The sequence below is a fragment of the Penicillium samsonianum genome, assembly GCF_028829775.1.
Source record: "Penicillium samsonianum strain IBT 33392 chromosome Unknown utg000005l_segment0_segment0, whole genome shotgun sequence".
NCBI classification, from domain to species: domain Eukaryota; kingdom Fungi; phylum Ascomycota; class Eurotiomycetes; order Eurotiales; family Aspergillaceae; genus Penicillium; species Penicillium samsonianum.
In genome coordinates, this window is record NW_026643263.1 from 706,297 (window position 1) to 731,529 (window position 25,233).

The 25,233-nt window shown below is 47.2% G+C and overlaps 10 protein-coding genes across 10 annotated transcripts; 4 read left to right on the forward strand and 6 right to left on the reverse strand.

Annotated features, from left to right (window-relative positions):
* Window positions 1-104: 104 nt before the first annotated feature.
* On the forward strand, window positions 105-1,054 carry N7471_009170 (class I SAM-dependent methyltransferase; the record flags this gene model as incomplete). Its single annotated transcript, XM_057281889.1, has 3 exons — window positions 105-149; window positions 200-489; window positions 553-1,054. The coding sequence occupies 3 exons, from the start codon at window positions 105-107 to the stop codon at window positions 1,052-1,054; spliced, it is 837 nt and encodes a 278-aa protein (XP_057132772.1).
* Window positions 1,055-1,083: 29 nt separating this feature from the next.
* Window positions 1,084-2,590, reverse strand: pfa4 (putative palmitoyltransferase with autoacylation activity Pfa4; the record flags this gene model as incomplete). The annotated part of the gene is made up of 5 exons (XM_057281890.1): window positions 1,084-1,496; window positions 1,551-1,629; window positions 1,688-1,987; window positions 2,035-2,206; window positions 2,256-2,590. 5 exons carry the CDS (start codon window positions 2,588-2,590, stop codon window positions 1,084-1,086), a joined length of 1,299 nt encoding a protein of 432 aa, XP_057132773.1.
* Window positions 2,591-3,687: 1,097 nt separating this feature from the next.
* N7471_009172 (putative DNA mismatch repair protein) lies at window positions 3,688-6,473 on the forward strand (the record flags this gene model as incomplete). The annotated part of the gene is made up of 3 exons (XM_057281891.1): window positions 3,688-4,094; window positions 4,152-4,540; window positions 4,591-6,473. 3 exons carry the CDS (start codon window positions 3,688-3,690, stop codon window positions 6,471-6,473), a joined length of 2,679 nt encoding a protein of 892 aa, XP_057132774.1.
* Window positions 6,474-7,148: 675 nt separating this feature from the next.
* On the forward strand, window positions 7,149-8,242 carry N7471_009173 (DUF1295 domain protein; the record flags this gene model as incomplete). Its single annotated transcript, XM_057281892.1, has 2 exons — window positions 7,149-7,852; window positions 7,915-8,242. The coding sequence occupies 2 exons, from the start codon at window positions 7,149-7,151 to the stop codon at window positions 8,240-8,242; spliced, it is 1,032 nt and encodes a 343-aa protein (XP_057132775.1).
* A 773-nt stretch (window positions 8,243-9,015) lies between these two features.
* N7471_009174 (D-isomer specific 2-hydroxyacid dehydrogenase family protein) lies at window positions 9,016-10,524 on the reverse strand (the record flags this gene model as incomplete). The annotated part of the gene is made up of 4 exons (XM_057281893.1): window positions 10,132-10,524; window positions 10,010-10,076; window positions 9,680-9,960; window positions 9,016-9,599 (listed from the first exon to the last, which is right to left on the reverse strand). Exons 1-4 carry the CDS (start codon window positions 10,277-10,279, stop codon window positions 9,016-9,018), a joined length of 1,080 nt encoding a protein of 359 aa, XP_057132776.1. The 5' UTR covers window positions 10,280-10,524.
* A 736-nt stretch (window positions 10,525-11,260) lies between these two features.
* Window positions 11,261-12,394, reverse strand: N7471_009175 (hydroxymethylglutaryl-CoA reductase; the record flags this gene model as incomplete). Its single annotated transcript, XM_057281894.1, has 1 exon — window positions 11,261-12,394. The coding sequence occupies one exon, from the start codon at window positions 12,392-12,394 to the stop codon at window positions 11,261-11,263; it is 1,134 nt and encodes a 377-aa protein (XP_057132777.1).
* A 3,647-nt stretch (window positions 12,395-16,041) lies between these two features.
* On the forward strand, window positions 16,042-16,787 carry N7471_009176 (uncharacterized protein; the record flags this gene model as incomplete). Its single annotated transcript, XM_057281895.1, has 2 exons — window positions 16,042-16,429; window positions 16,558-16,787. The coding sequence occupies 2 exons, from the start codon at window positions 16,042-16,044 to the stop codon at window positions 16,785-16,787; spliced, it is 618 nt and encodes a 205-aa protein (XP_057132778.1).
* A 743-nt stretch (window positions 16,788-17,530) lies between these two features.
* N7471_009177 (uncharacterized protein) lies at window positions 17,531-17,974 on the reverse strand (the record flags this gene model as incomplete). The annotated part of the gene is made up of 1 exon (XM_057281896.1): window positions 17,531-17,974. One exon carries the CDS (start codon window positions 17,972-17,974, stop codon window positions 17,531-17,533), a length of 444 nt encoding a protein of 147 aa, XP_057132779.1.
* Window positions 17,975-19,122: 1,148 nt separating this feature from the next.
* On the reverse strand, window positions 19,123-19,771 carry N7471_009178 (uncharacterized protein; the record flags this gene model as incomplete). The annotated part of the gene is made up of 3 exons (XM_057281897.1): window positions 19,123-19,193; window positions 19,323-19,634; window positions 19,714-19,771. The coding sequence occupies 3 exons, from the start codon at window positions 19,769-19,771 to the stop codon at window positions 19,123-19,125; spliced, it is 441 nt and encodes a 146-aa protein (XP_057132780.1).
* Window positions 19,772-20,667: 896 nt separating this feature from the next.
* Window positions 20,668-22,074, reverse strand: N7471_009179 (RelA/SpoT; the record flags this gene model as incomplete). Its single annotated transcript, XM_057281898.1, has 1 exon — window positions 20,668-22,074. The coding sequence occupies one exon, from the start codon at window positions 22,072-22,074 to the stop codon at window positions 20,668-20,670; it is 1,407 nt and encodes a 468-aa protein (XP_057132781.1).
* Window positions 22,075-25,233: the final 3,159 nt, after the last annotated feature.

A 25,233-nucleotide genomic window follows, 5' to 3' on the forward strand; every position in this document is an offset into this window, starting at 1 on the left:
CTCTCACGTGTTGATTAACTATCATTTCCCTTATTTCTAAGTGACATTCCACGCCAAGACTACAACTTCCCCACTTCTCCATACTTTCATTCGTCAGATACACCATGGCGCCCAATACCGGGTGTCCTAAAGACCACTGGTCAGCCGAAGTAGGTATTCCTCACGATGATATGTGTATGTCATCATTAACAGAGTTTAGGCATATTCAGCCTCTGCATCTTTCGTGCACTCCGCGAAAATCACCGGAAAACTCCTCACCTCTCTGGACCCCAAGCCAACAGACAAAGTCCTTGATGTCGGTTGTGGCGATGGAAAGTTCACGGCGAACTTCCTCCCGGCCATAGAATCCGTCTTGGGCATTGACTCCTCTGCGTCAATGATCGAGTCTGCCAACAAAGACTACGCAAGTCCTCAGGCTAGCTTCCGCGTTGTGGATTGTCGGTACCTGGAGAAAGAAACCTCCATTGTGAATGGATCATGGGATAAAGTGTATGTTTTTAATTATAATACATTGTATACGAGCATGCAACTCGACTTCTAACACCCAGACAGAATCTCCAACGCAGCCCTCCACTGGATTTTACGCGATGAGTCGACGCGCATGTCGACACTTCGCGCGATCCACGGCTGTCTGAAGCCGGGCGGCACATATGTGTTTGAGATGGGCGGACATGGCAACGTTGCCGAGGTTAAGACGGCCCTTCTCTACACACTGGTGCAGCAGGGTATCACTATCGAACAGGCGAGAGAGACAAGCCCTTGGTTCTTCCCATCTGATACCTGGATGAGAAATGCTCTCGAGGAGATTGGGTTCAAGGTTGAAAACGTCGAGCTCGAGTACCGCCCAACAAAGCTCACCACTGACGCCAAAGGCGGCTTGGAGGGATGGGTTAGACTGATGGGAGCCCAGTTCTTGGAGGTGCTTCCTGAGGAAAAGCGGGATGCTGCAGTGCGGCAGGTTTGCGATGTGCTCCAGGACGTGGTTACTCGTGGTGAAGATGGGAGCCAGTGGCTGGGATATGTGCGACTGAGAGGTATTGCGAAGAAGATATAACGATTCAGATGATTTTCGTTGGAAAGGGTTTAGTTGGCAGATTTCTGCTGCTTCCGTCGCTCAATGAGAACACCAAGAGGAATATTTTCCTCGTCATAGAATTCTGCTTCCTCATCCACCCCAAAGTCGCGTAGTCGTTCTCCTTCGGCGTTTCGCCAGGACTCTTCACCCTCGTCTGAGTAACCTCCGGAGTCAGTTTCGGACTCATCGCTATCACTTTGAGCGTGGTCGCCTTTTTTGTACCGATCATGAAATGGCTTGCGACGTTGTACACCTGAGGTTTGTTGGAATCGCTTCATGTCTTCCTGTTTGCGGCGGTTGAAGGCATCAATCTCGTCCTGAATAGATGCGTATGTAGGCATGCTGATATTGCTTGGTGGCCTTGCACTAGCCGGCATCGGGATCCGATCTGGATCCGGGGGTGGCCATGACACACCAGAGTCTAAAAAAAGATGATAAGCAATGGAAAAGCTAGAATATAGATTTATCGACTCACCCTCAAAGCCATTGGTCTCGAATTCCCAGCCAGACCGACGATCAGGTGTTGCGGCCAGCGGCCAGAACCAGCTTATGAACTAGAGAGGCATTAGTTTACATATCTGGATTTTTTAGATCATAAATAAGCAAACTCACATTCGCGCTCCCGCCCATACTTTGCTTGATGTTGGCCCAAATCCCAATGTCGTATGGGTATTCCTGCTTTTTTATGTGAACTCGAATGCCTCCAGGACCCTCAAGATACCCGCCTAGCACACGGGCTCGACGGACAAGAGTAGCATGTCTCTCGATTTCCCAAGTTTCAATGGTGGTCGTGTTAGATCCAATTGCCCATAGACTCCTAAGTAGGAGGACAAAGAGACCGAAGGTTGTGAGACTATTTACCACAAGCAGAATAAACAAGTGGATGAGCTGCCCCAATGTGGGGCCGAGATACTATTCAACATTAGCGACATGAATGGTGAAATACTTGACTTACTTACGCTTGGCAGATGGCTGTTCTTCCATACAAACGAGGCACGCTGCCAGAGAAGACTCTCCAGGTAGGACATTCCAACAGTTGCATAAAACAGAAAGCGCATGAAATGCGGGAGGGTAAAATGTGAGACGCAGTTCGAGGTCCAGGGGCAATGATGATCCATTTTGGGAATGCATCTGGGCGAAGATCAGCAAAAGTCTCCACAGCAGGCATTCCTTATCGAACCTTTTACAGGTCTTGCAGTGGTGAGCGCGAGGCGGTTTGTAAGCTTCGCATCTACGACACCATCGCTGGCGACCAGCGAGTGCTTCACCTTCTTGCTCTTTGGGTTTCGGTCGCTCTTCGGCTTTGGGAAGTCGACCGGGATCTACAAAACAGGTTCGGTAATAGCATATCCAGATGCACAAGGCGAAGATATTGATCTTCCAAGTTTCGTCCCTTGTGAGTGGCACAGGCTCGAAGTGCAGAAAGAAGTACTGTGATGTGTAGGCGAGGAAGGCGATCAGCACACTGACGGCAGGGATCGCAAGTTTAGATATTGAAAAGTCCTCGCCCAACATTTCAGCGTCTTCAGCCGTTGAAGTGAGCAAGGCTGAGAAGCTGCAGAGGCGTGAAGTTAGACGTGTTGTTTATCGGGACCCGTGGACGCCCGGGGCCGGGTGTGGCTATGCTGACTAACGAGGCTGTGCCGGTCCAGGACATCCATATGGATGGAGAATAAAATTGACGCCAAAAATGAGTCTACCTTCTTATGTTGGGGGTGTGCAAATAGTGTTTCTCTATTTATGTTTATAACAACAAGAATATTCGGCTGATTATGCGGCCTTGTCAAGTATCTTTTAGTAGACTTTTATGGTAGTCTTCTCAGATAGTCGTTTTAGATGTCTTTTCAAATGTCTTTTTTGGTATTCTTGTCAGATTCTTCTCAATAGGTCTTATCAGTTTATCTTTTTAGACGTCTGTTTTCATAGATGTTTTCTTTCTCTTCTCAGTTTGTTAAGGAGGGAGCAGAAAAAAAAGGGTAAGAGGCTTGATTTGTGAAATGGACTTTTCTATGTATAACCTTTGACAATTCGGAAAACATTCATTACTAGATAGGTAAGAATAAACTAACCACAGAGAAACCCATGGTTTGCATCCCCACACCGTGCTTTGATAAAGAGGCACTGATGAAGGTGGTGTACGTCGAAGGAGAGGTACTATGTGGGGTGACCGTCAAGGTGCATGGCGAATGTGAGAGAATGACTGGATGGTTGAAGAAGCTAGGTCGCCAAGAGAGTATAAAAGTTGACAAAAGTGATTTAAAGATTTAAGTGATTAAGCCAGGTGAAGTATGTGAAGAAAGGAACTAAGCCTAATTCGATGTACCCGGCCCAAATGCTTGGCCCAACAACCCAATCGGGTTGTTAAAGGGGTTAGGGGCGAAAGCGAAGGGCCGAGTATGTGGGGACAGTTCCGGAACCTTACTACTTTAAGGCATCTGCGCCACGTGACTCCGGGTCCCAAAACAATCTCATCCTCCTTCGACATTTGCCGAGTTGACGTTCATCAAATATAAGCCATAGAAATAGTTCGCATGTTTTTTTCAGCTTACGTCAACTGGATGTGACGATTTGTGATGCTTTCGGAGATGAACAACTAATACCAGGCGTGCAGGATGCCGATTGAGGCTCTTCCTCAGAAAACAATCCGGGCGATTGGCTCCACATCTGTCATTTCGGATCCCTACTCTGTTGTCAAGGAACTTGTAGACAATGCCCTTGATGCTTCTGCTACGTCACTGCAGATCGAAATCTCCCAAAACAGTGTGGATGTCATACAGCTCAAGGACAATGGCCACGGAATCTCTACCGAGGACCAGCAACATGTCTGCAAACGAGCTTTTACCAGCAAGATCCAGACTTTAGATGATCTCAAAAATGTCGGTGGCTCATCATTGGGATTTCGCGGTGAAGCACTTGCCAGTGTCGCAGAGATGTCCGGGGTTCTCGCTGTCACCACTCGGGTTGAGGCCGAAGTTGTGGGGCGATCTTTGAAGTACGGACGAAACGGAGAGCTTACTGGGTATGCTGATCCCGCCAGGTTTTTGGCTTCTATGTCACTGCTAACCTTTCATCGCAGAACACAACGGACGTCACATCCCGTGGGGACAACTGTTCGTATCACTGACTTCCTCAAACACCTCCCTGTCCGCAGGCAGACTGCCTTAAAGGGTGCTACGAAAAGTCTCACGAGGATCAAAAAGCTTCTCCAGGCCTATGCTATAGCTCAACCATCCAAGAGACTCTCACTCAAAGTTCTCAAGGCAAAAAGTGAAAACAGCAATTGGGCCTACGTGCCAAGCGCAGACGCCTCGCTCTCAGATGCAGCTCTCAAGGTAGCCGGCACGGAAGTGTGTTCTTCTTGTGTCCTGAAACTACTTTCATCCCAGAGCATGGCTGGGAATGAACGAGGATTATCAGATCAGGAAGAGTATGAAGCCATCGCCTTTCTTCCAAAGACACAATTTGGTGAGCTCATCTTATTGAACATCCGGTGATGTGGTTACCAACAAAGTTAGATACCTCCAACATCAACAACGCAGGCCAATACATCAGTGTGGATGGCCGCCCGCTCTCCAGCAGCAGAGGGATTGGACATGAGATTGTCAAAATCTTCAAGCCATATGTCCGTGTCGCCGCATCCAAAAACCAATCCTCTAAATCGGTTAGCGATCCTTTTCTCTGTTTGCAAATTCGCTGTCCCCGAGGAACGTACGATGTCAACATCGAGCCAGCGAAAGATGATCTGCTTTTCGAAGACCGAGATGTAGTCTTGGCGATAGTAGATAATTTGTTTCGCGACCACTATGGGGAAATACATGGGACGGAGACTAAAACTTCCAACCAAGCCAAAGAGGATGCTTCCACATCCGATAAAACCTTGGGGGGATTTGAACTTTTGATGGCTAGGAAGCCAGTTACTGAACTTGGCACACAGCCTCGCGATCCTGAGAACCCCCTCAGTCAGGCTATACCTCACACGCCTCTCTCACAGAAGCCGCTTCGGTCTGAGAACGCCTTTTCGCCTGTAGTTCCTTCTAGCGGCAAAGACCCCGAAAGTCCTGATGAATCGGGCACAGTCAGAAGCAAAAGTTCCAGGTTTGTTAATCCGTGGTCTATCTCCAGAATTAATGCCTCATTTCAAACACCGCGACGGGCGAGCAATTCAGTCAGTCAAACAAGCCCCGTGGATCTATCTAGTGGTAGCCTGCATGGGCCAATCCGAAGGGAGAGTGAATCGCTAGTCTTCCAGCATTCGCCTAAGTCAGACTTGACAAGTCCTCTTACTTCTCGACTTGCATCTGGATCGCCAATGAGGCGCGGCCGACAGCCTCCGCAAGAATCGACTGGGCCCTCCCCTGAGACTAATCGCATTTCGAGCGCCCGACGCGCTGAGAGGGAACGTGATCGAGATCGGTATGGGAACGGAGCTCTAGACACTTGGTTTCAGAGAACCACACAAGTCTCGCTGCAGCAAAACCCTGTTGAGGAAGCACCAAATCAAGAACCGGACTCACCACTCTCTTTGCTTGCCCAGAACCGGTTTCTACTGCCCACAAACCTTTCGCCAAATATTGTGCATGTCGATACGCAGAACGATGGTTGTTCGGACAGTCAATCTAAGAATAGCATCACTCCAGGTGCTGCTTGTCATGTGCCTTCGCTACCCAAAGACCAAGGAGACCACATTCCAGAGTCAATGGATAGTGGTCGAGGATTTCCGGTCCTTGAAAGATGGGCCGCTCAACTTCACGAAGACGTCAGCCAAGAGGAACCGTCTGATCTGGAGAAAGCACTTGACTTCGAAAAGCGGAAGAAGGAAGCCATTCAGAATAGTCGCGCACGCTTCAAGACGAACGATAAACCATCCAGTTCACAGTCTGCTCCAGTATCGCATTCGCCTCATCGCAGTCGATATCTTGCCGCAAAAGCTGCGTTGACTTCATCGCAAACTTCGATCGGCGAACCGGTCTCTGCGACAACGCTCTCTCCTCACGATCCGCGAGCATATCTCATCCGCCAGGAAAGGGACCTTTCTACGGATGAACCTTCAACGAATGATGGAAAGTCCCGGAGAGTACTCACTAACCGACTTCCCTTCGAACGTATACCCGATGGCTCCGATATACATGATCTCGGTTTAACCTGCTCGGTTGACCTGTCGTCCGCCTCGAACTCGTTCAAGTGGAATATGTCAGAAGATCTATATACTGAGAGTGACAACGAAACTACCGCATTCTCGGGATCTGACCTTGAAACCTGCTTGCCGTTCTGGAATGAACAGTTGTTGCTTATCATGAAGGAAAAATACAAAAACAAGGATGAATCAAAGCCTTTGAGTATTCAAATCGATCTTGCCACCATTATTTCTCAGCATGTGCAAACAGCCCTGGACAACTAAGGCTGGCTATATCTACTCATAGAATACCTCTTCCAAGGAATTCTCCGCTGACCGCTATACTCCAAGATACTTCTGATATGTCTCATATTATTTATGTTCTTAAAGATTACCTCTTATTCCATAGATCAAATATCAGAGCTTTCAGACTTTATCATCCCCGGTTGCCATAGAAAACTTACCGATGTTCTGTGTTGAGAAGCCGCCCAATCATGCATGCACTATGCCATCGGGTCCAGTGCAAACAGCCCAGATTCAATTAGGTTTGCCTGCCCTAGACAACCCTAAATATACAGGCCATCACAGAAGACCAAAAAGAATATCCGTTGACCGCCATGCTACAGAGCCTCCCTGATTCACCTGTGTCTCATATCCAACCCAGCTGGGACAATGGTAGCGCGCGAGACTTCTGATCTCGAGGTTGTGGCTTTTCAATTCCGGGATAAAGACTACGAGTACAGTCAATTTTAAATTATTCAATGCAATAATTATCTTGAATTCAAGCAATAGAAATACAAACCCAGCTCGGGACCTCAGGATGCCCCCGGGGCCACTTGACCGTGACATGATCCTGACATCAACACCTGAGCAGCACCAAACGAGGTATAAAACAACCAACAAGTCACAATAAATTGATATTGTAACCCAACCCATCAAGAATTCAGGTCATGCCCCAGAATGGCATTTCTCATCCCCCCCTCAGCCCTAGAGAACCAGGCCTATAGCTCTCTCCACTCCCCACCCCTGAAAAACAACCTAACACCCGGCGACGTGGGAATCCTAAAATCAACTCTCCTACCTTCGTTCGGTCTGTATTCTACCCTCTCACTCGCAACATACGTTGCAGCCGAAGCAACAAACCGAGTCGATCTCAAAGACTGGCTCTGGCCATCCGCCCAAGTCCTCAATGCCTGGTGGACCGCCATCGGGCAACCGATGTGTAAACACGACATCTCATTCGGAACAGCTTGTGAGGCTCTATCATGGACCGAAAGGGTTCTTCTGAGCTGTGTTACTATCTGGGGTACGAGGTTTTTTGCCCGGATCGCGAGCCGGTCCTTATCCCGCGGGACAGATGATGCGCGGTACGACGCTATGAAAAAAGAGCCCGGTTTTTGGAAACGTGCATTTTTGAAGATCTTTTTACCGGAAGCTGTTGTGTTGAGTGTCATCTCTTTGCCGTTCACGGTTCCGTTCACTATGGGTGAAGCTACGCCCCCGATAGGCGATGATATGATCAATGTTATTCGGGCGCTTGGAGTTGGGCTATTTGGTGCTGGATTTGCGATGGAGGTTATGGCAGATACGCAGCTTGGATTACATCGACAAGAACGGACGGATTTGTGTCGACATGGTGTTTGGGGTTTGGTGCGGCACCCGAAGTAAGTTTTCGTGATATATATCTCACCCTTCGCATTAGATGACATGTGCTGATGATGTCTAGTTACCTCGGGGACACTTTGGTCCATTTCTCATTTGCGTTGCTTAACATGGCTGGTCCATTTAACCCAGTTGTGATACTGGGGCCTGTAACGAACTACCTGTTCCTTCGGTTTGTGGGTGGCGCCAAGGAGACTGAGGCTAGCCAGGAAGAGCGATATAAGTCTCAGGATGCACATAAGTATGGGCAACTTCGACAGTGGCAGAGAGAGAAAAACAGTTTCTGGCCTAATTTGCGGGACTTGGTGAATCCATCGGCATTGGCTGTTGCTGGTTGCGGTTTTATTGGTGTGGTGATTGAGGAGGGGTTTAGAGGTGCTTACGATATGTGATAACGTATATAGTAAGGAAAAGAGTATTGCATATGTTTAATTGACGTACCAAAATTGTCGAATTCCCGATCTATCCATTTGTGGGAAGTTGGATGATGGTTGTCTTTTTTTCTTTTCTTTTCGTTTATTTTTACTTGCATTATAAAAAGCAAAATACCCTCCAATGATCGACCTACACCTGCATATTCTCAAACCTCTCTTCGAACCCCCTTTTTTCTCATCATTCTTGATCATATCAATATGGAGACACCATCTGCACCAACACAACCGCAGGCTATAACGGGAGAAAACTACGCATACATATGCCACGGGTGCAATATTCTACTGAGACAAACAACAAGTCGGTTCCAAAAAGTTGAATATATGGGACCCGGTCGCTGCATCGGCTGCGAGTTTTATACAGAGGACGGATACTTGGCAAGTCTAATGTCTGTAATAGATTGCAGAAACAAGGCTAATAGTAGTGTAGATCGTACGCGAGGCGCAGGAGCATGTGGAAAAGCATCGCGAGTATAGAAAAAAGGAAGTGTTGTGGGACATAAGCCAGGACGCAGCGGCGACACGGCAACGACAGCGGGAGTTGGAGGGTTTACGCAGGCTCGCCAGTCAGTGAGAGACGGAAATGTATTTATTCACGAGAGCGAATGAAAATAAGAAAAAGAAAACTATAGTATAGAGTAAAATAATGTCGAATGAAGGGTGTCCGAGAATTTTGGTGGGGTAGGGTAACAATCTCCCAGCCTTAATACAACCAATGCCTACATGCGCAAGTCCTAATACCCTTTGCCCCGTTTATAAGAGTTAATCAACGGCTGACCCCGAGCGATGCGCCCCAGGTTTATCTCGAGGATATCAAGAGAGCGCGGGAAATACTCCACCCCAAGACCGCTGACATGTGGACTGATCTGAACATTGGACGCCTCCCATAGAGGATCATCCTTAGGAAGAGGTTCGGGGTCGGTTACATCAAGTGCGGCTCCACCCAAGACCCCGGAATTCAGTGCATCGACCAAAGCCTTCTGATCGATAACCTTGCCTCGCGAGATGTTGGTCACATAAGGCTTGCTCGCATGGTGATGAGAGTGGTTAGATAGAATGGCGAATTCCTCTGCACCGAGGAGACGGGTTGTTTGCGGGGTCAGCGGAAGTGAGACAACCAGATGATCGAGCCCGGTAGCCAAGAAAGAGCGGATTGATTCCCGGTCTGTTCCATGGTGCCACGATGCCGGGATTGAGCCATCTGGATCTCCGGTTCCGGGCACGATGTAGCCCCTGTCATGGCGGGATTCAGACGTTGGGCGTGGGGTAGCAGTGTATGCGTGGACGGTCATACCAAATGCCTGCGAGACGCGGGCAACTGCCGGTCGTCAGCTCGGGGTCCTCATTTTTATGAAATTCGCACCTCGTGGATATCGAGCGACAATGGGTGAAACGTACTTTGGCGCCCGATACTTCCATATCCTAGAATACCCACCTTTTTTCCCACTTGGTCATGAATACCTGACGCGTACGCGGTCTTATCCCATAGGTGGGATTTCTGTGCCTCGTAGCCCTTGACATATTTCCGGGATGCTACCAGCCAATTCATCACGGTCCATTCTGCTATCGGAGGACCGTGGATACCCGAGCTTGTAGTGATCGGGATATTAGTTTCTTGCAAAATTGGATGTTGCAAAAGATGATCCACGCCAGCAGAGAAGGTGTGAATTAGTTTAAGGCTACAATAATGGTTAATGCATGGTAACACTGATTGGGGTGGGAGCTTACTTCTTTGAGTCCTTGAGATCTGGAAGGTCGCTGAAAGTCGCGAGTATGGTAGCTCTTTGATATACTTCTGCGCAAGCTTTTAGTTTCGTGACCTCAGATCTTTAAGGGTGGTAGTCACTTACCAGGTGGCACAGGAACATCTGCCTGACGTTGGTGAATAGTGACCTCGGCATCGGAGAATTTGTGTCGGATAACCTCCTTCAGCTCTTCTGGCATCCCCTGATAGAAAATTACGAGCACATGCTCCGGTAAGAATGATGCGTCACCCATAATTGCAATGAAATCGTTTTTAAGATGCGTGCTGGACTGAAAAGAGCGTTGGGGATTTTAAGTGAGAAGTCCCACAGGGCGCGGGCAACGGTTTTCTTATCGAACTTCCCCGCCTCGGTGGCTTAAAAAGGCAGTTCGGCATCTCAAAGTGTAACACTTCCTTTTGAACGGGTCGGATGCTGGTTTCTTATTGGAACTGATCGCCATTTTTGGGGAGATGGTGGTGGTTTATGCGAGATGGCGTGGTATGGCGACACTTTGCTTAGAAATGGTCTCAGAGCACGTTAAATTAGTACCCTGCGGTAATGTGGGATGGGGTTTTATAATAAACCAAAGGAACTTTCTAGAGCACAGGATGACACCATCAACGGTAAAAGAATACTGTGATATTACTTTGCTTACTTGCAGATTTTACTCATTGCCCTGCTACTCACCATATTCAGCCCATCGGCCACAGATTTCTTTACTTTCCGCTTTCCAACACCCTCCTGGTTTAGGCTAACACGTGATGATGTTACCAGGCTCCTCATTGGGATATTCTACTTTGGAGGGATGAATTACACTCCTTTGGATGACGATTTTATTTATCGACCTGATCAATGGGGCCGGACACCCTTGTACGCCCTACCCCGATCATATGGGCCTTAAATCCATACCATTTGTCTGCGCTTCACCTAGCCGTGAGGAAATACTTGATAAACGTTAATTCCCCTTGCATCAAGCAGAGTCCGACGAACTGGGTTTGCCGACAGTTGAAGGGGAAGGACAGCACATACACGTAAGATTTACAATCATTCATTTTATGTCGGCCTTCAATACAACATATACAGCTAAGCCAGGGCTGTTCGAGTACGTAACCAGAACGGAATTAGATCGTTTCAATTAAGTGCCTAGAACAGGAATTGTAAGTGTGACTACATGTTTCTGGTCTTGACTCTGAATATAACAGCATTCGCTATAAAAATGAGCTTCGTTCGAGTGTCAAAGCTTATGTTCTACACCACCAGCAGATCTTCCAAATTTATAATGACTAGCTGCAAAGGTATTATTAGTGACAGCGGCAACTGTACTAATATCCAGAGCAAGAGCGAATGATGCGATTATCCCAGCCAAACGACCTTTGGACCCTGGGCCAGTGCATCCAAGAATCTCCAACGCCTCTCTCTGCGTCTCATAGATAGTACCTCCTCCGACGGTTCCAACTGGAAGACTCGAAAAATAGCTTGACACACAAATCTCCTCGGTTTCCCGATCGAATTCAACAGTCAATTGACTCCAGGCTGATTCTGCCACACTGGCAGCGTCTTGTCCACATGCGATGAACATTGCAGCCACAATATTGGCTTGATTGATACTATAGCCCAGCTGCCCGTTTCGTGTAGCAGCCTCCTTGCTATTCAGTATGAGTTGGTAAAGATCCCAAGTAGAACAGCCTAGGCTGCTTTGGCAAGCCTGTTTGGTGATATTTCCCCACGCTATGACAGACACGCCACGCGAGTGTAAGATATTTCCCCAGGATAAGCTTTTCTCTGAAGCAAGTTGCCCCTCGATAGAAACCTTTTGGAGTCTTTTTTCCTTAGCTGCACTGGATGCTGCGAATTGATCACATACCTTCTGTGTAGCAAATGTGACCATATTTTGGCCTGCAGCATCTCCACAAAAGTACTCAAATATGACGTGAACAGTACTCCCCACCAATTGAGGGCTTATCTTCACAAGCCGTGCATATTTGCTGGTAGATTGTGCAACATCTCGGAATTCGGAGAATAGTTGAGGTATCATGTCGTAAAATGATGCGGCATCCTCCACGCAGGAGAACCAGAAGACAGGAGCCCTCGTCATAGTGTCTCGGAGTAGTTTAAATTGGACTCCGCCACTGGAGGTGAAGAGCTTACTCCCACGGGAGCAACTCGCTACCAATGTAGCTTCGCAAGTTGCCAATGGGGCGTGGAAGACGCCATCGGTGCCATCGGTGCCTCTGATCCTCAGAGGGCCAGCAAGGCCCACGGGGATCTTGACTGAGCCAATGCAGTTTTCGATTTTGGCATTCTTGATTGCGTTTTCGTCCGCAACAATGTATTTGAGCGTAGATATGATCCCGCTCTGTGAGTCCATGTTCGGAATCGGTAATTCGTGCATAATGATAATTATGATTCAAACAAAATTCTCAGTGAATTAATGAGCAATCATTGAAGGCTGAATAATAAGGCTATATATATATGTTTTTCTACAAAATCAAATATGATTTCCTTCGAATGTTCACCTAACTTTAGTTACGCCATCATGAGCAAGATCTCAGACAGTTTTTCGACTGAACGGCATCCAGATCCTCAAGTGGCTAGTGCAGCCTGTAGTGTGGCTACACAGCAAAACTTACACCGAAGATCTGTTCCAATTACAGTCACACAGCAAAAGTTTTAGCACCCCGAATTCTGCCGGTCGAATATCCATCAATCAAAAATTAAACCACAACGGGCGGTAAACCGAATTAGGAAGGCGGCAGTGTAAGGGGTGCTAACACTTTTGCTGTGTCTCTGTACGTATACGATTACCACTCCCCTACAACCGGTGATCTCATTTTGCGCATCTCTTCAGCGATAGTTTGCGGTTTGCCCGATGAGCGGTGAGGCATATATTAGTGAAGAATATTATCACTTAGAACCCGGGGGATCGTTGCAGGGCGATTAGTTGAGGTATACGGATTGTTAAAAATCCAGGTTAATTCTCAGTAATTAACATGGAGCTTGCTTTCAACGCTAACCCTAATTCGGCACGCTTTATGCACCTTTCTCGCACGCCAAGAGCTTCGAAGTCCTACGGAATCGACATTAGCGCCGTCGATACGGTTTGTCGTCTACACCACCAATTCCTGTATACAACCGCCAGTTTGTTGTAGCACAGGAAACCATTTCAATTCAGGCTACATTCAGTCAATAGAACTTAGGAGAATCTAGTACTCAGTGCTATCACCGCTCATTCAGCTCTTTCTTTTTGATTCTACCACTCTATTTCTATTACAAATTGATCAATTGAGAGATTCAAGGGGGGGAGAAGGAGAAGCCTATAAATATGGGCTTCTTTCTATATATTAAGAGATTAGACAGTTTACAATTTCATTTCTGGCACTATACTCATAGTTCCATTTATCTTTGCAAGAGATACTCCCTTTATTTTACATGCTGTATAGTCCCTCAGTGTACTATTTCAACACGGATATATAGTGGTAGCCTTGAGTGATATGTTAGTCTCGTAAAGGGATAGTATGTTACAGAGGGCGGGGCCATACCAACCTATATGCCTCCCAATACTACCGGGGCCGTGATGCGGATGCGTTCCGTTATTCTTTACCATATTATTACCTGGCTGGCCTTTGCCAGTCTTAGTTCCCTCGCTGCAGTCTTTGCGAATGTTCTGCGAGACCTAGGAAAGTCTGATATTGTCCACCCAAACAGTGCTGTTTTGTACATCACATTACAACCCCTCGCGGCCAACGTCCTCGAGGGCAATTTTAGTTGTGGGCCTCATCTCCGCCTCATGTTTCATTCTCGGGATTGTCCTGTGGTATACCTGAGATAACTAGGAGAGAACTGCAAGGCTCGATTTTCTTCACGGCAGCTTTCAACTCGTCCGAAATTTGATTATTATTTCCTCCAGGAATTGTGCTGCCAGCTACATCCACGATTTCCAGGCATCCTTTTGAGGTTTTTAGCGTTGGAATTTACTTTCCGTATATGTACGATGTCCAAGATCATGTATTATGGGGCTGTTGGCCAGGCTTTCGGGTCACTAGTGGTCATCGTATCTCTCATCAGTTTTGTCGTACTCCAAGCCGACAAAATAGTCCAAGTAGTGGTTCAGAGTGCTTCCAGAGTGGGGCTGTGAAGGAATGAGACACGGAGCATTCCGAATGAAACAATCACAAATTCCATCATGAATTTTCGATGGATGAGGGAGGGAGGTGGAAATTAGAGAGATGCGACGGATAGTGTCATGTGTTTAATCGGGTGAAACCCGTTCAGTACGGTAATGAGAGCTCGCATTCAGAGAGAGAGGGGTATTCCTAATCTTGTAGAGACAGGGGTATGTACCCTTATCTAAGTGCATTACGCTCACTGATTGGACACTGAGCATCACTAAGTAATTAGAGAGCATCCAATGAGCACTTTCTGCACGTGACTGGACGTATGATCACTGATCTGAGTGCGTGCTGACATCTACTCCGTGAGCCTGACTGAGCACCCTCATGAGCAGATCAAATAGGAAATCCCCACCCGCCAGGGAAAATCCGGTACGTATAGGTGCATATAGCATATCCACGATTTGGTGGCCCGAGGATGATAGTTGGTGCCTGAATGCCTGAGTGCAAGTTACACCAGGCGGTCACCTAACTAGGTATCATCCTAATAACTGTGTACAACATATTATATCGATCTATATCCCCAGTCATTCCTTCGGGCACCACAGCAACAATTATCTAAAGCCATGATTGTTATGCATGCCACACGTTACTTGAAAACAGGCACACACTCTCAGGACCCCGAGCGATCGTTCTCTCGCACAATATTATCCAAGCCAAAGAGATGTGCATGAGACCGGACACACCGGTGGATTGCGCTCTTGTCTGGTATTCCTAGAGCTACAGAGGTACCACTGATTATCAAGATGCATGACATCTCTACTAACATTGCAATGTACGATCATTTCAAATCGATGTTTACAGCCTTTTCGAGTCCGATATTTCTTCCGGACCGATTATTTCTAAGTGATCGCCGTCAATGTAAATATTGGACGGGCTAGGCCCTCAGATCACGAGAATTCACAAGTGGAGGTACTTTATTTTTGCTTGCTATATAGATATAGACACATATTATGGCTCAGCTGAGACAAAATTGGACGTCCACTACGCGCGAGTGAAACGTGAAAACGCGAGTGGGATACCTTGCTGCGTTCTAATAGGGTCCGCAGTCCCGAATGTCATGCCGCAGCACTTTTAGCGCACCTGGGCAAAGTCAAAAGTAGAGGTACAGCGTGTCCGGTAAGCCCATCACGGCATATAATGTAATCCACGTCAGTCCCCATTTTCACTGGCTTCAGGGTTGCGCCTGTCATGCACAACTGGAAAATAGTCGTGGTTTTCGTCCAAGTCTCCAACTTTTACATGCACAGTCGATCGATAGTCCATCGATGGAGTTCCTCGAATAAGTGCTTGCCTCATTGAGCAAGTCACAGAGATCATACCCGTCTATGGCTGCACATGCCGCAGAATCGGCGTAGGGTATCCAGAACGGGGTATCCAGCACGGGGGGGACAGCATATAGGCCCAAACGCGTCGCGTTAAGTTTAACCGCTTTTCAACTCCTAACCATGGAAGTACGAACATCTTTAAATAGCCGCACGGATAAGGAGGTTATGCCTAATATCCGCGGTCAATATACCCACTACAAAGCACGAACCAGGCCTTACATCGAAATTGCCACGTGGTATATTATTCCCTCTTCCTCTATGCAATTATATATTGTCAGACCCGTTGCCTTTAACAAAGCGGCTGGTCAAATGATATCTTCATTCCTACATATATTGTAGAGCTGTTCTGGTACCACCTCAGAGCTTTCTTCGCCCCCACTCGGCATGACACCACAACCAAGATCTCCCAATTCCAAACTCGATCCAAAAATTCCAGTTCAACACACAACCTACCCCATTGGATATCGTATCACCACAGCACATTGTCACGCACAAACTTGAACTCCAACTCCCCGAAAATGTCACTAGAGGTCCACCCAGCGTCCCCCACCGACGCGCGCGAACTCGCGCAAGTCTTCTACGCCAGCTTCCGTAGCGACTTCGACACAACCATGTTCCCTAACACGCCAGACGTGACGGAATGGTGGGAAAAATATTTCACCGCCGGCATCACGCGCTCAATTGCAGGCGAGACCCACGATGTATTCCTCAAGGTGACGGAGGGGTCGGAGAGTGGCGGGATTGTCGCGTTCGCGAAATGGAAGTGTCCCGCGACGGCTGCAGATCGCGATCGGCACGAGGAACAGATCGTGTGGCCTCCTAGTAGTGATAAGGAACTTTGCGATCGGTTTTTCACTGGTACGGGGGCGCGGCATGAGAAGTGGATGGGGGAGAGACCTCATTATTGTACGTTTTTTTTTTTCTTCCTTTCTTTTTTCTTGACTCTTGCTTGGCGTCTTCGGGGTTTGATTTATGCTTGTTATATTCCTCGAACAAGTATGAAAGGAACAGCCACCACTAACCGCGACGTCTAGATCTGGATATGCTAGGTGTTCACGCTTCCTACCAGGGCAAGGGACTGGGCTCGAAGCTCCTCAAATGGGGTCTCACACGCGCTGATGCTGAAGGTTTGGAGGTTTATCTGTCTGCGTCTCCTGCAGGGCAACCCTTGTATGAGAAATATGGATTCCGGGTCGTTGATACCTTGTCGCCATACCCCGACTACACGCAGGTGGCGATGATACGCTCGCCCAATAACCAATAGAAATTACAGTCACTGAATATAATGTAACAGGATTCTATTTCATGAACGCTTATGAGGTCGCAGGCTAGAAGTTGAAAACCCGGGAATCTCTTCGAGGCTGGTTCTTTCTCGATCGATAACGGGGAATCCTCTGGGCGCATAAATTATACGGAAAGTCTTCGCTGGAAAGTAGGTTTTTCCATCATGGAAGATGACATGTGTATATAGAAATCCTAGCCCGTCATTAAAGCTCCACTGCTCCACCATGCCATGACATTTCATGTGGTGTTTTGGTATTGTGTGGCCATTAGGAAGGAACTTTCCGATTTGAACGACATTTCTTGTCTTAAGTAGGAGGAATATGTACCGACCTCCAAGTCTACCTCCTGCAGGCAAACTTGAACCAATAATGACGATGCAACCGCCACGGACATTTCCATTAAGGACCGTAAAAAGAACATTGCAGACAAGGCAACAAAATGCAGGGTATTTTCTGATGGGTTATGCCATCTAGAACGCAGAAGCAATGTAAATCTGCAAGTACAACATGGTGGTTGTCTACGCCGCCGATCTAGCTTGAGTTTCAACCGGCAGCGCCAACCACGCAGCAGCCATGACAATCCAAACCGCCCCGCAGAACCAAACTGGGCCCCCTCCCGAAACCGCAGTGCTATCAAAGGTGGTAATGATATAGGCAATCAAGCCAAACACCCTCCAGAAGAAGCCCATAGTACCTAGACTATATCCACGCACCGTAGTCGGCACTACCTCGACGGTATAAAGCGTGCCATGCCAGCAAAGCGAAGAAAGCTGATAATGCACTCGAACGCCAGCGCAGAATCCCAAGACCGGGCCAGAGTAGCGAGGAGCATGAACAACCCAGTCAAGACAGCAATGCCAGCTCCGGTGCGCTTCCGTCCCAGGCCCTTCACTTCGATCAAGATTGCCGCCACGAGCGGGCCGGGATTAGCGCACAGCGCAATATATAGGTACCGGCTGTAAAGGCAGGATCTCGAAGCTGTTGTTGCGTTGACCTTGGCTACACCATGCGCCGCGAGATAATTGCCGATATAAGTTTGGTGAAGGACGAAGGTTAACCCCATTACACTCCACAGCAGGATAAGGCACACTGTGCCATAAATATCGAGGGAAGAAACAAGGGCTTGCGAGCGAGATTTCGTGCGCAGTTCAGCGTCGGAAGCGTCCATTGTGGAATCCACGCGTGCAAATGATGCTTCGGTAAGCCATGTCTGGCGTTTGTTGTAGAGTGCAATATCCTTGAAGAGCTGTGTTGCTTCTGCGCATCGATAAATAGCAACCCTTGATAATCTAGTCTAGCGCGATCTTTGATGGTATTAGAGGACTATCTAACAGTTACTTCAGTAGTTGCTTGAGTGACGAAGCTTGCTTTTGAAGCTGAACGACAGTCTTTAGCGTTTTCGGGTGAATTGGCTTGATCTGCTGCTTAGTCGACTACTACGTGGTGAAGGGGCATTTGGAGTGAAATATTGAGCTTTGAAAGCACCCGTTCTGGGTTAATTAGAACAAGACTAACTGGTAGCAGCGAAGCTACTTTAGATAATATATAGTTGAAAGACCTCCGTACGCGCCCGAGGGCAATATACGAGGAAATGAGAACCTGGGCTTTGGATTCGATGAAGCATTTTCGTCATTTGGCTGGTCTTGAGATGCGTTTGGGTCCTCCTGTATAATACCAACATGACTGCATGTGCCATATCATGTCGAGAGAATGTGACTCTGCTCACATGCGTAATTTGAACTCACCGTCTTCGACCAAGAAACAGGGGTTCAGCATTATCAATATGTGATAAGTTGACCGGTGTCGATCACTCTTATTGCTAGGGTCTTTTAAGATATTTGATTTGTGACCGGATTCACCCAATACGATCCAACATTGCTGTTTGGGCAAGGTCCGAGTCCCAAAAAGGCCAGCAGGGCCGGCCGAGGTTTTATGGTAAGACCCCGCTACTGCCAATCGTGGATTGGATGAAACTGGTTTCTTTGCAAAGCCCCACCCCTGCCCGGAATATAAAGGAGAGCGGTCGTCCAACTGAATAAATTTGTAGGCTTTGCGTGCTTCAAAACAATAAATGACAAAATGGTGCGCCGTCATAACATAAGAAATTTTTTTGTTTCGGCAGATAGCTATTCCATCGTCTAGTCCGACCCAGTGCAGACTTGCCTTGGAGGTAAGCATGCAGCAAGGATGCGCACCTTCGGCCACTCATATGTTACCCCAAGGCACCATCACAGTATCCCTTTGCCCATATGATTATTTCCAGCTCTGTCCTGAATGATAAACTCATGACACAAGTCCCCGGCGCTAATTTTTAGCTCAGGGCCGGCTAGCCCCCCAAGAAGGCGGCCTGAAATCCAGAGCCTGCTGGGAAGTTGTGCGAAAGCTTTCTGAGAGAATGTCAGCCACTGGTATCTCTCACCACACAAGCCTAATGCAGCACTGCATGAAGTTTGTGCAGCCGATTATTTGAGCCAATCGCCCCCTGCCTCGTGATATGGGCACGGGACTCGACTTACTTGACATCTCATATATTGGGTTATTTCCCCTGAACTCCTTGAACGCATTCCAAATGTCCTCACTCTTCCAGTTCCAAGCATCGATCCTGCCACCACAGAACATCCAGCAATCGAAAACAAGTTCTCGAATGAGATTCTTGTCTTCCTTTGGAAATTCGACCTCGGATGACTTCTCGGCATTGTTGGCGACTTCTTCAGCAGCATGTTCCTGGAGTTCGTTGGCAAGATCCCTTTCTCGGTTTGTTGCTAACTCAGGTCCAGAGTGGTCTTCCAAAATGGAGGCAACCACCGTGAACTCGTGCTCCAATATTTCTGTCATCACCCAAGTATCAGCAGGTCTGCTTGAAAAAGTATAAATGAAAAAGGGTACGTTGGCTGTTCATTGTCTGACCTGCGGTTTCTCTGTGTTGGACTCGAATTTCGAGGTTTGCGGCCGGCAAAACCTCCATGTTTGAGTCGTGTGGAGTTGAGGTTGTTGTTGTCCTGTAAATTCTAAATACTGATGATGGATGGACAGATGAATGTGGGAGCTTGATGTTTCCCCCTGAATTTATCGCTCGATATCTCAGGATAAACAGGCGAGATTCTGTCTTGGCTTGACTCACTGTGGATTTCAGGCTTAAACGAATTGTCGGACTTTGCATTTGTTAGGCTTCGGAGCTAATGTGCACCGACAGGACCGTGGCTATGCCATCACCGCAGAGATTTCGACCTCTATTGCACCGCTCTGGCACTCAAAAGGCAGTTCCGCAAGCAATATGACGCGTCACTTTTTGGAGATCAGTTCACTTTGTTCAGCTTCTTCATGATATACATTACCATTTTTTCGTCAGTTTGTGGTGTCCTTTCGGAGCAATTCTGCCCCTGTTCTCCAATTCACAATGTCCAAATCTTCGGGGATTGTCAGGGGTGCTTTTGTTTAAAACGCCGCGATGATGTGCCACACGATTTTATTGGATCGCGGAAACCGGAAGCGCTGGCATCCCATCGATCCTATGTGATCTATCGATTTGTTTGGTCGGGAGCTCCAATGAATGCCGTAGAGGCGGAGGGAGCTTTTGGCGCTGGAGAGTTTCCGGGAGTTCGATTTACGATCATATTCAGACTTGGGACTTTTGATCTACTCATCATAACCTGTTTTGAGGTTATGAGTCAACACGGTGCGCCTTGTGATAGAGACTACGGCGTACTTGACTAACGAGGAAAATAAATATTTGAAATTGGCTAATTTGGGCTGGCATAGGATCATTCTGGGCCCAGAAAAAAAAAACACAAGACTATCGAAAGCAAAAGGAAAATCAAAACTTTTGGGCTTTTGCTCGTATTCCATCCATGCGCATGGTTCTTAAGATCGGAAATTTGGCGCTTCAAGCAATTCTTCGATGACTCTGTTCACTTCCTGTCTTTCGCGTACAACATCTCTGATCATCCCGCGGCTCGACATGGCGAAAGCTAGCTTGATTGGTCGCTGGTCATGATTTTCAAACAAGTTCCACAATTCATCAAGAATGGCTCTGTCATTTTCGTTTAAATCGCGTCCCTTTGTCAACATGCCCCGTTGGCGCGCCGCTGAGAGCCAACCGAGACCCTTCCTCGGACTTTTCTGGGATGGTGTACTGGCAAGCTTTATTTTCCATACCCATGAGGACCGAAGAATTTTACTCATCCACAAAATTGTGCTCATAATTATCTCCACTTTTCTTTTCGCGGGGACTGATTCTTTCTCCAGGATGGTCTCGTCTTGGCTGTTGTGACACAGCAGTACCCGATCGACCAGATAAAGCACAATGTTGAATTCCATAGGCCCATAAAGTCGTTTGACTTCTTCGTACTTGGAGCCGGGCCCGTCGCTAAAATCGTAACATTTGATGAGCTTATGCAAAGAGCCTGGGGTGTTTTTGTCGATCGATTCGAGGAGATGTTTCAACGCTTCAGAAGACGCACCCGTGTGATCGATGAAGTCTAGCCCGTAGTCCGCCTTGATAAGCTTTCGAAAACATGTTCCGACTTCATCATTGGTCTCGAACTTTCGGTTTCTTTTCTCCTCTTCGCGGAGGGCAAATTTTTGCATCTCGATTGTGACCGCTCTCACACTTTCCAAGCCCAAACGAAGATTTTTGAGCATCGACTGTTGACGATCACGGGATGGGCCTTCCGATTTGTATATGCAATGTGCATATCTTGCCCATATATCGTCCATGATAGATCTCACCTGTACCTCAATCATCGTACCAGCTGCGATATCTCGATCTGCGTCGGAGAGATCCTTAAAAAACTCTGACTTCACAAAACCACGGTAGTGGGTGCCAATATAATCGGGGAGGGGTAATTGATAGCCCCATTTATCGTTTGATTGATTTTGAGAAGGCTCTTGGCCACCCGAGTGAGATTTCACGTTTTGAATGTGAAAAAAGCTTTCCAGAAGCGCTTTGATTTTATGTTGATCCGCCGTATAATGAAAGATAATGCGAACACCGCAGATATCGACAATATCATCTTCGATATTCTTGACAGATGAATATAGAGCATCATCTTTACGCTGATCCAGCTTTTTCCGAAGGCTTTGATGGTCCTTAACCCGACTCTCTATGAAATGAGGTATTTCCCTTTCAGCCAGGGTATAGTGGCATTTATTCTCAACTGCCACAAGAAGATTTTTGTAGAATGGTATTTGCTCAATATATTGGTTGAAAAAAGAGCGGACTGCTGAATCGGCTTTTGATGCGCCGTCTATGTTGATATCTGGGCTCATCTTTCTGGAGGCCGTTTGAGAAAGTGAACCGAAATTGAGAGGAAATGGTTGAGGTTATGAATAGAGGCTTTATCTGGAAGAGAAGAATCTGATTTATCCCTATGTTGCAAAAAAGTGGCTTCGTGATACGGCGACATATTTATAACTTCACTTACTACTGGACATAGAGCCCAATATTCGACAATGTCAACCCGTTCTCGTCGCAAACAAAAGTCGGTGTAGTTTTGAGGTTGTCAAGAGCAGAATTCGCTGAAAGGTTTTCACTGATGGTGTGAAGTATAGCAAGGGTTAACATATCAATCGGGCAAGAGTATGAGAGGCTATTCGCTATCATGGATCTTCCCACGTTTGCCCGGGTTATAGAACTGCAGGTCAGCCGTAGATAATCGCATAATTTGGCGCCCGAGATTTTCCCCTTCTATCGTTGAATCGGTCCATGCATGCATCGGAGGAAGGATGCATATTTAGCGCTTATTCTCGAGACTATGCCATCCATGATTTGTCCGATGATGCTGCATGAACCGTCGTCCGCGCCCAAAACCGGGATACCCTGGTTCCTACCCGAGGCTATGGTGTGAACGATTGAACAGTTCGAGGGTTTCGATGAACTGTGGATCTGTATAGATGCTCGAATGTGATAGATCTTTTGATTACCAATACCTTAATTGCGCTTTAATCCAGACTTAACGCGTAACTATGGGTTATGATAGAAAGAGGCAGATAGACTCTGAGGGGGCACGCGGGGGCTGCGGATAAAGATGAAATTCTCAAGAAGCGGGGAAGAAGGTATCCATGTTAACCATAGGCACGTTCGATCTACGGTATAATGCTACTCTCATTTTGAGACGCCCCAAGCCCACCGCACCACGCCACGGGACATCGTCTCAAACGTGACGTGGTATCCAATAGATCATGTCGTGCATACAAACAAGGGTTCGGCCTGCCCTGATAGGACCCAGGGAGAAGGGGCAGGCGGCTGCCGTCACTATCATGGTCTTTGATAATGCCCTACTTTCACCCAAGTTTCACAGATAGGACAAACCTGCCGACAGGACAACAGTTGTCCAATAGAAGCAATCCATTGAGTGTCCGGTTGGCAATGGTGGCATGCATATATATCAGACGTAATTGCCTGACAACGGGTCGAAATTTCCACTTTGCAGCACAGCAGCAACCCTCCATTTGAAGCCCGCCTATCAGGGGGTTCTCTGTGTGAAAGCGTTGGCCACTTGTTAGTGCTGATTACCATAACCCTGGACAGGTGGTTCATCACTTACTCAAGATCTGCTCACCGCTTGAAATATTCTTAAAAGAAGGCACTGTGACAGTACTTAGAATGTGAGGCTCCAACCAATATATTTATCGTTAATTCCTGTTAATTTATAGGAATTAGCGGGGGATTCCGAGCGATTTTTAAGGCCGGTAAGGCGGTTCCGTAAGGAAGAGAAGGGTACGTTAAAACGGCCTGCCACTTCACGAATAGTGTTAATTTCTTGCTTCTTAATAGCCTAGATAGCTAATAAGATCCTACCCTCCTAGTCTATTGAATTCCGAGAATATCGAGAGCGTATTAGTGGCATAGTGGGTGGTTGAATTGACTAAGTGCTAATCTATAGATGCGTTTCGCGTTGGCTGATCCACTCGCTTGTGAAATATGTTATTGCGGTTTTGTCATTTTAGTTAGTTAGAGAATTCAATACCCCTGAGGTTACCCATACAATGTCGTACAGGCAGATTTCTGTCATTGTTTTTTGTTCATCATATACTCGAGAGCGAGCCCTAACTGCTATATGAAATGAGTAACGTTCAAAATAGAAGTACAATTTCTAGCCGTCGAATAATAACAGTCGCTGACAGTCGTTACACATCGCAAGGTTCAACGACGGAAGACTCAAGTGGTGGACGGATCCCCAAAGAAGATGTACTGCGAGCATCATACCTGTCATCGAATGTCACATCCTCAATCGAAACGTCAGCAGCCTCTCCCCCGGTAACTCTAGTAGGCGACCTCCGGTGTGATCTAGATTTGACGATAGAAGCCCACTGGGCTTTGAATATTGGGAGTACGGTTGATGTGTAGATAATTGCGTTCCAAAGCCCTTGAAGAGATAGAACCAATGCCCCGGCCAAGTTCAATCCGAAATTCGGTTTGCTGGGATTGATCAACCCGTAAATTCGATTCACAAATGACGGTAACTAGGACCCTTGTCAGTGACGGCTTGTGGGAGGATTCAGTAGAAAGGAGCATATAAATACCCAGGTAGCAAACATGGCTACGAAGAAGAGAAATGAGTATCTCAAATAGCTCCACATTGCATTGTGCTTGTTAGCTTGGATATCTGACCCGCTTCTAGTGTGTGAATGTTGGGATTTGATGGAGGTTGAATATAGCATGGCTGGGCGACTACCCGAGCCTTTAGCTGCAGTAGCGGTCACATCGAAAGAAACCGATCGGGTAACGCTCATTGCTCTGCTAACGGGTAGTTCATATTTGGCCGTTTTTAGAGCTCTATGCTTTCGATAGATCCGTGCGCCGACTGTGGCATAGATCGCAAAGGTTGCAATACTGATTACCCTGTGAAAGGAAATTAGATCGGAAGTTGGTAGAATATATTGTATGACCTACCAGACTGGACCATAGAAACACACCAAACGTAGAAATTGCCACGGTTTGGCGATTGAGCACCATATCTAATGAGGAGTCAGTTCTATGATGGGCATAGTTTGTAGGGCATAGTCTGCAGGGCTTTCGAGGAACCTACCAAGGCTGGACCGTAGATCCTGCCTCTTTCGGTGGTCTTGATGAGGCTCAATGCCGTCGCGAGGATGAGTGGTAACCCGTAACATAAAAGAAAGTACCACTTCTCAAGCTTCTTGAGGTCTTCTGCCGAGTATCTCCGGTAAAAAGTGAGATATATGTTAACCGCCATACAAAAAGACCATAAGGAGTCCGTTGGCATCCAACTTCAATTGCGACATTAGCTTCCAATTTCTTTCTGGCATTGATAATGGCCAACATACTATTGGATGAAAAATGCTTGGGCGAGACATAAAGCAGATTCCGGACCCGCTGTCACTCCATCTCTGCTCATCAAAGACGCAACGGCGGCGAAGGCATTCCCAAAAGACGCATAAAAGATGAGTCTATTGACTGGTTTG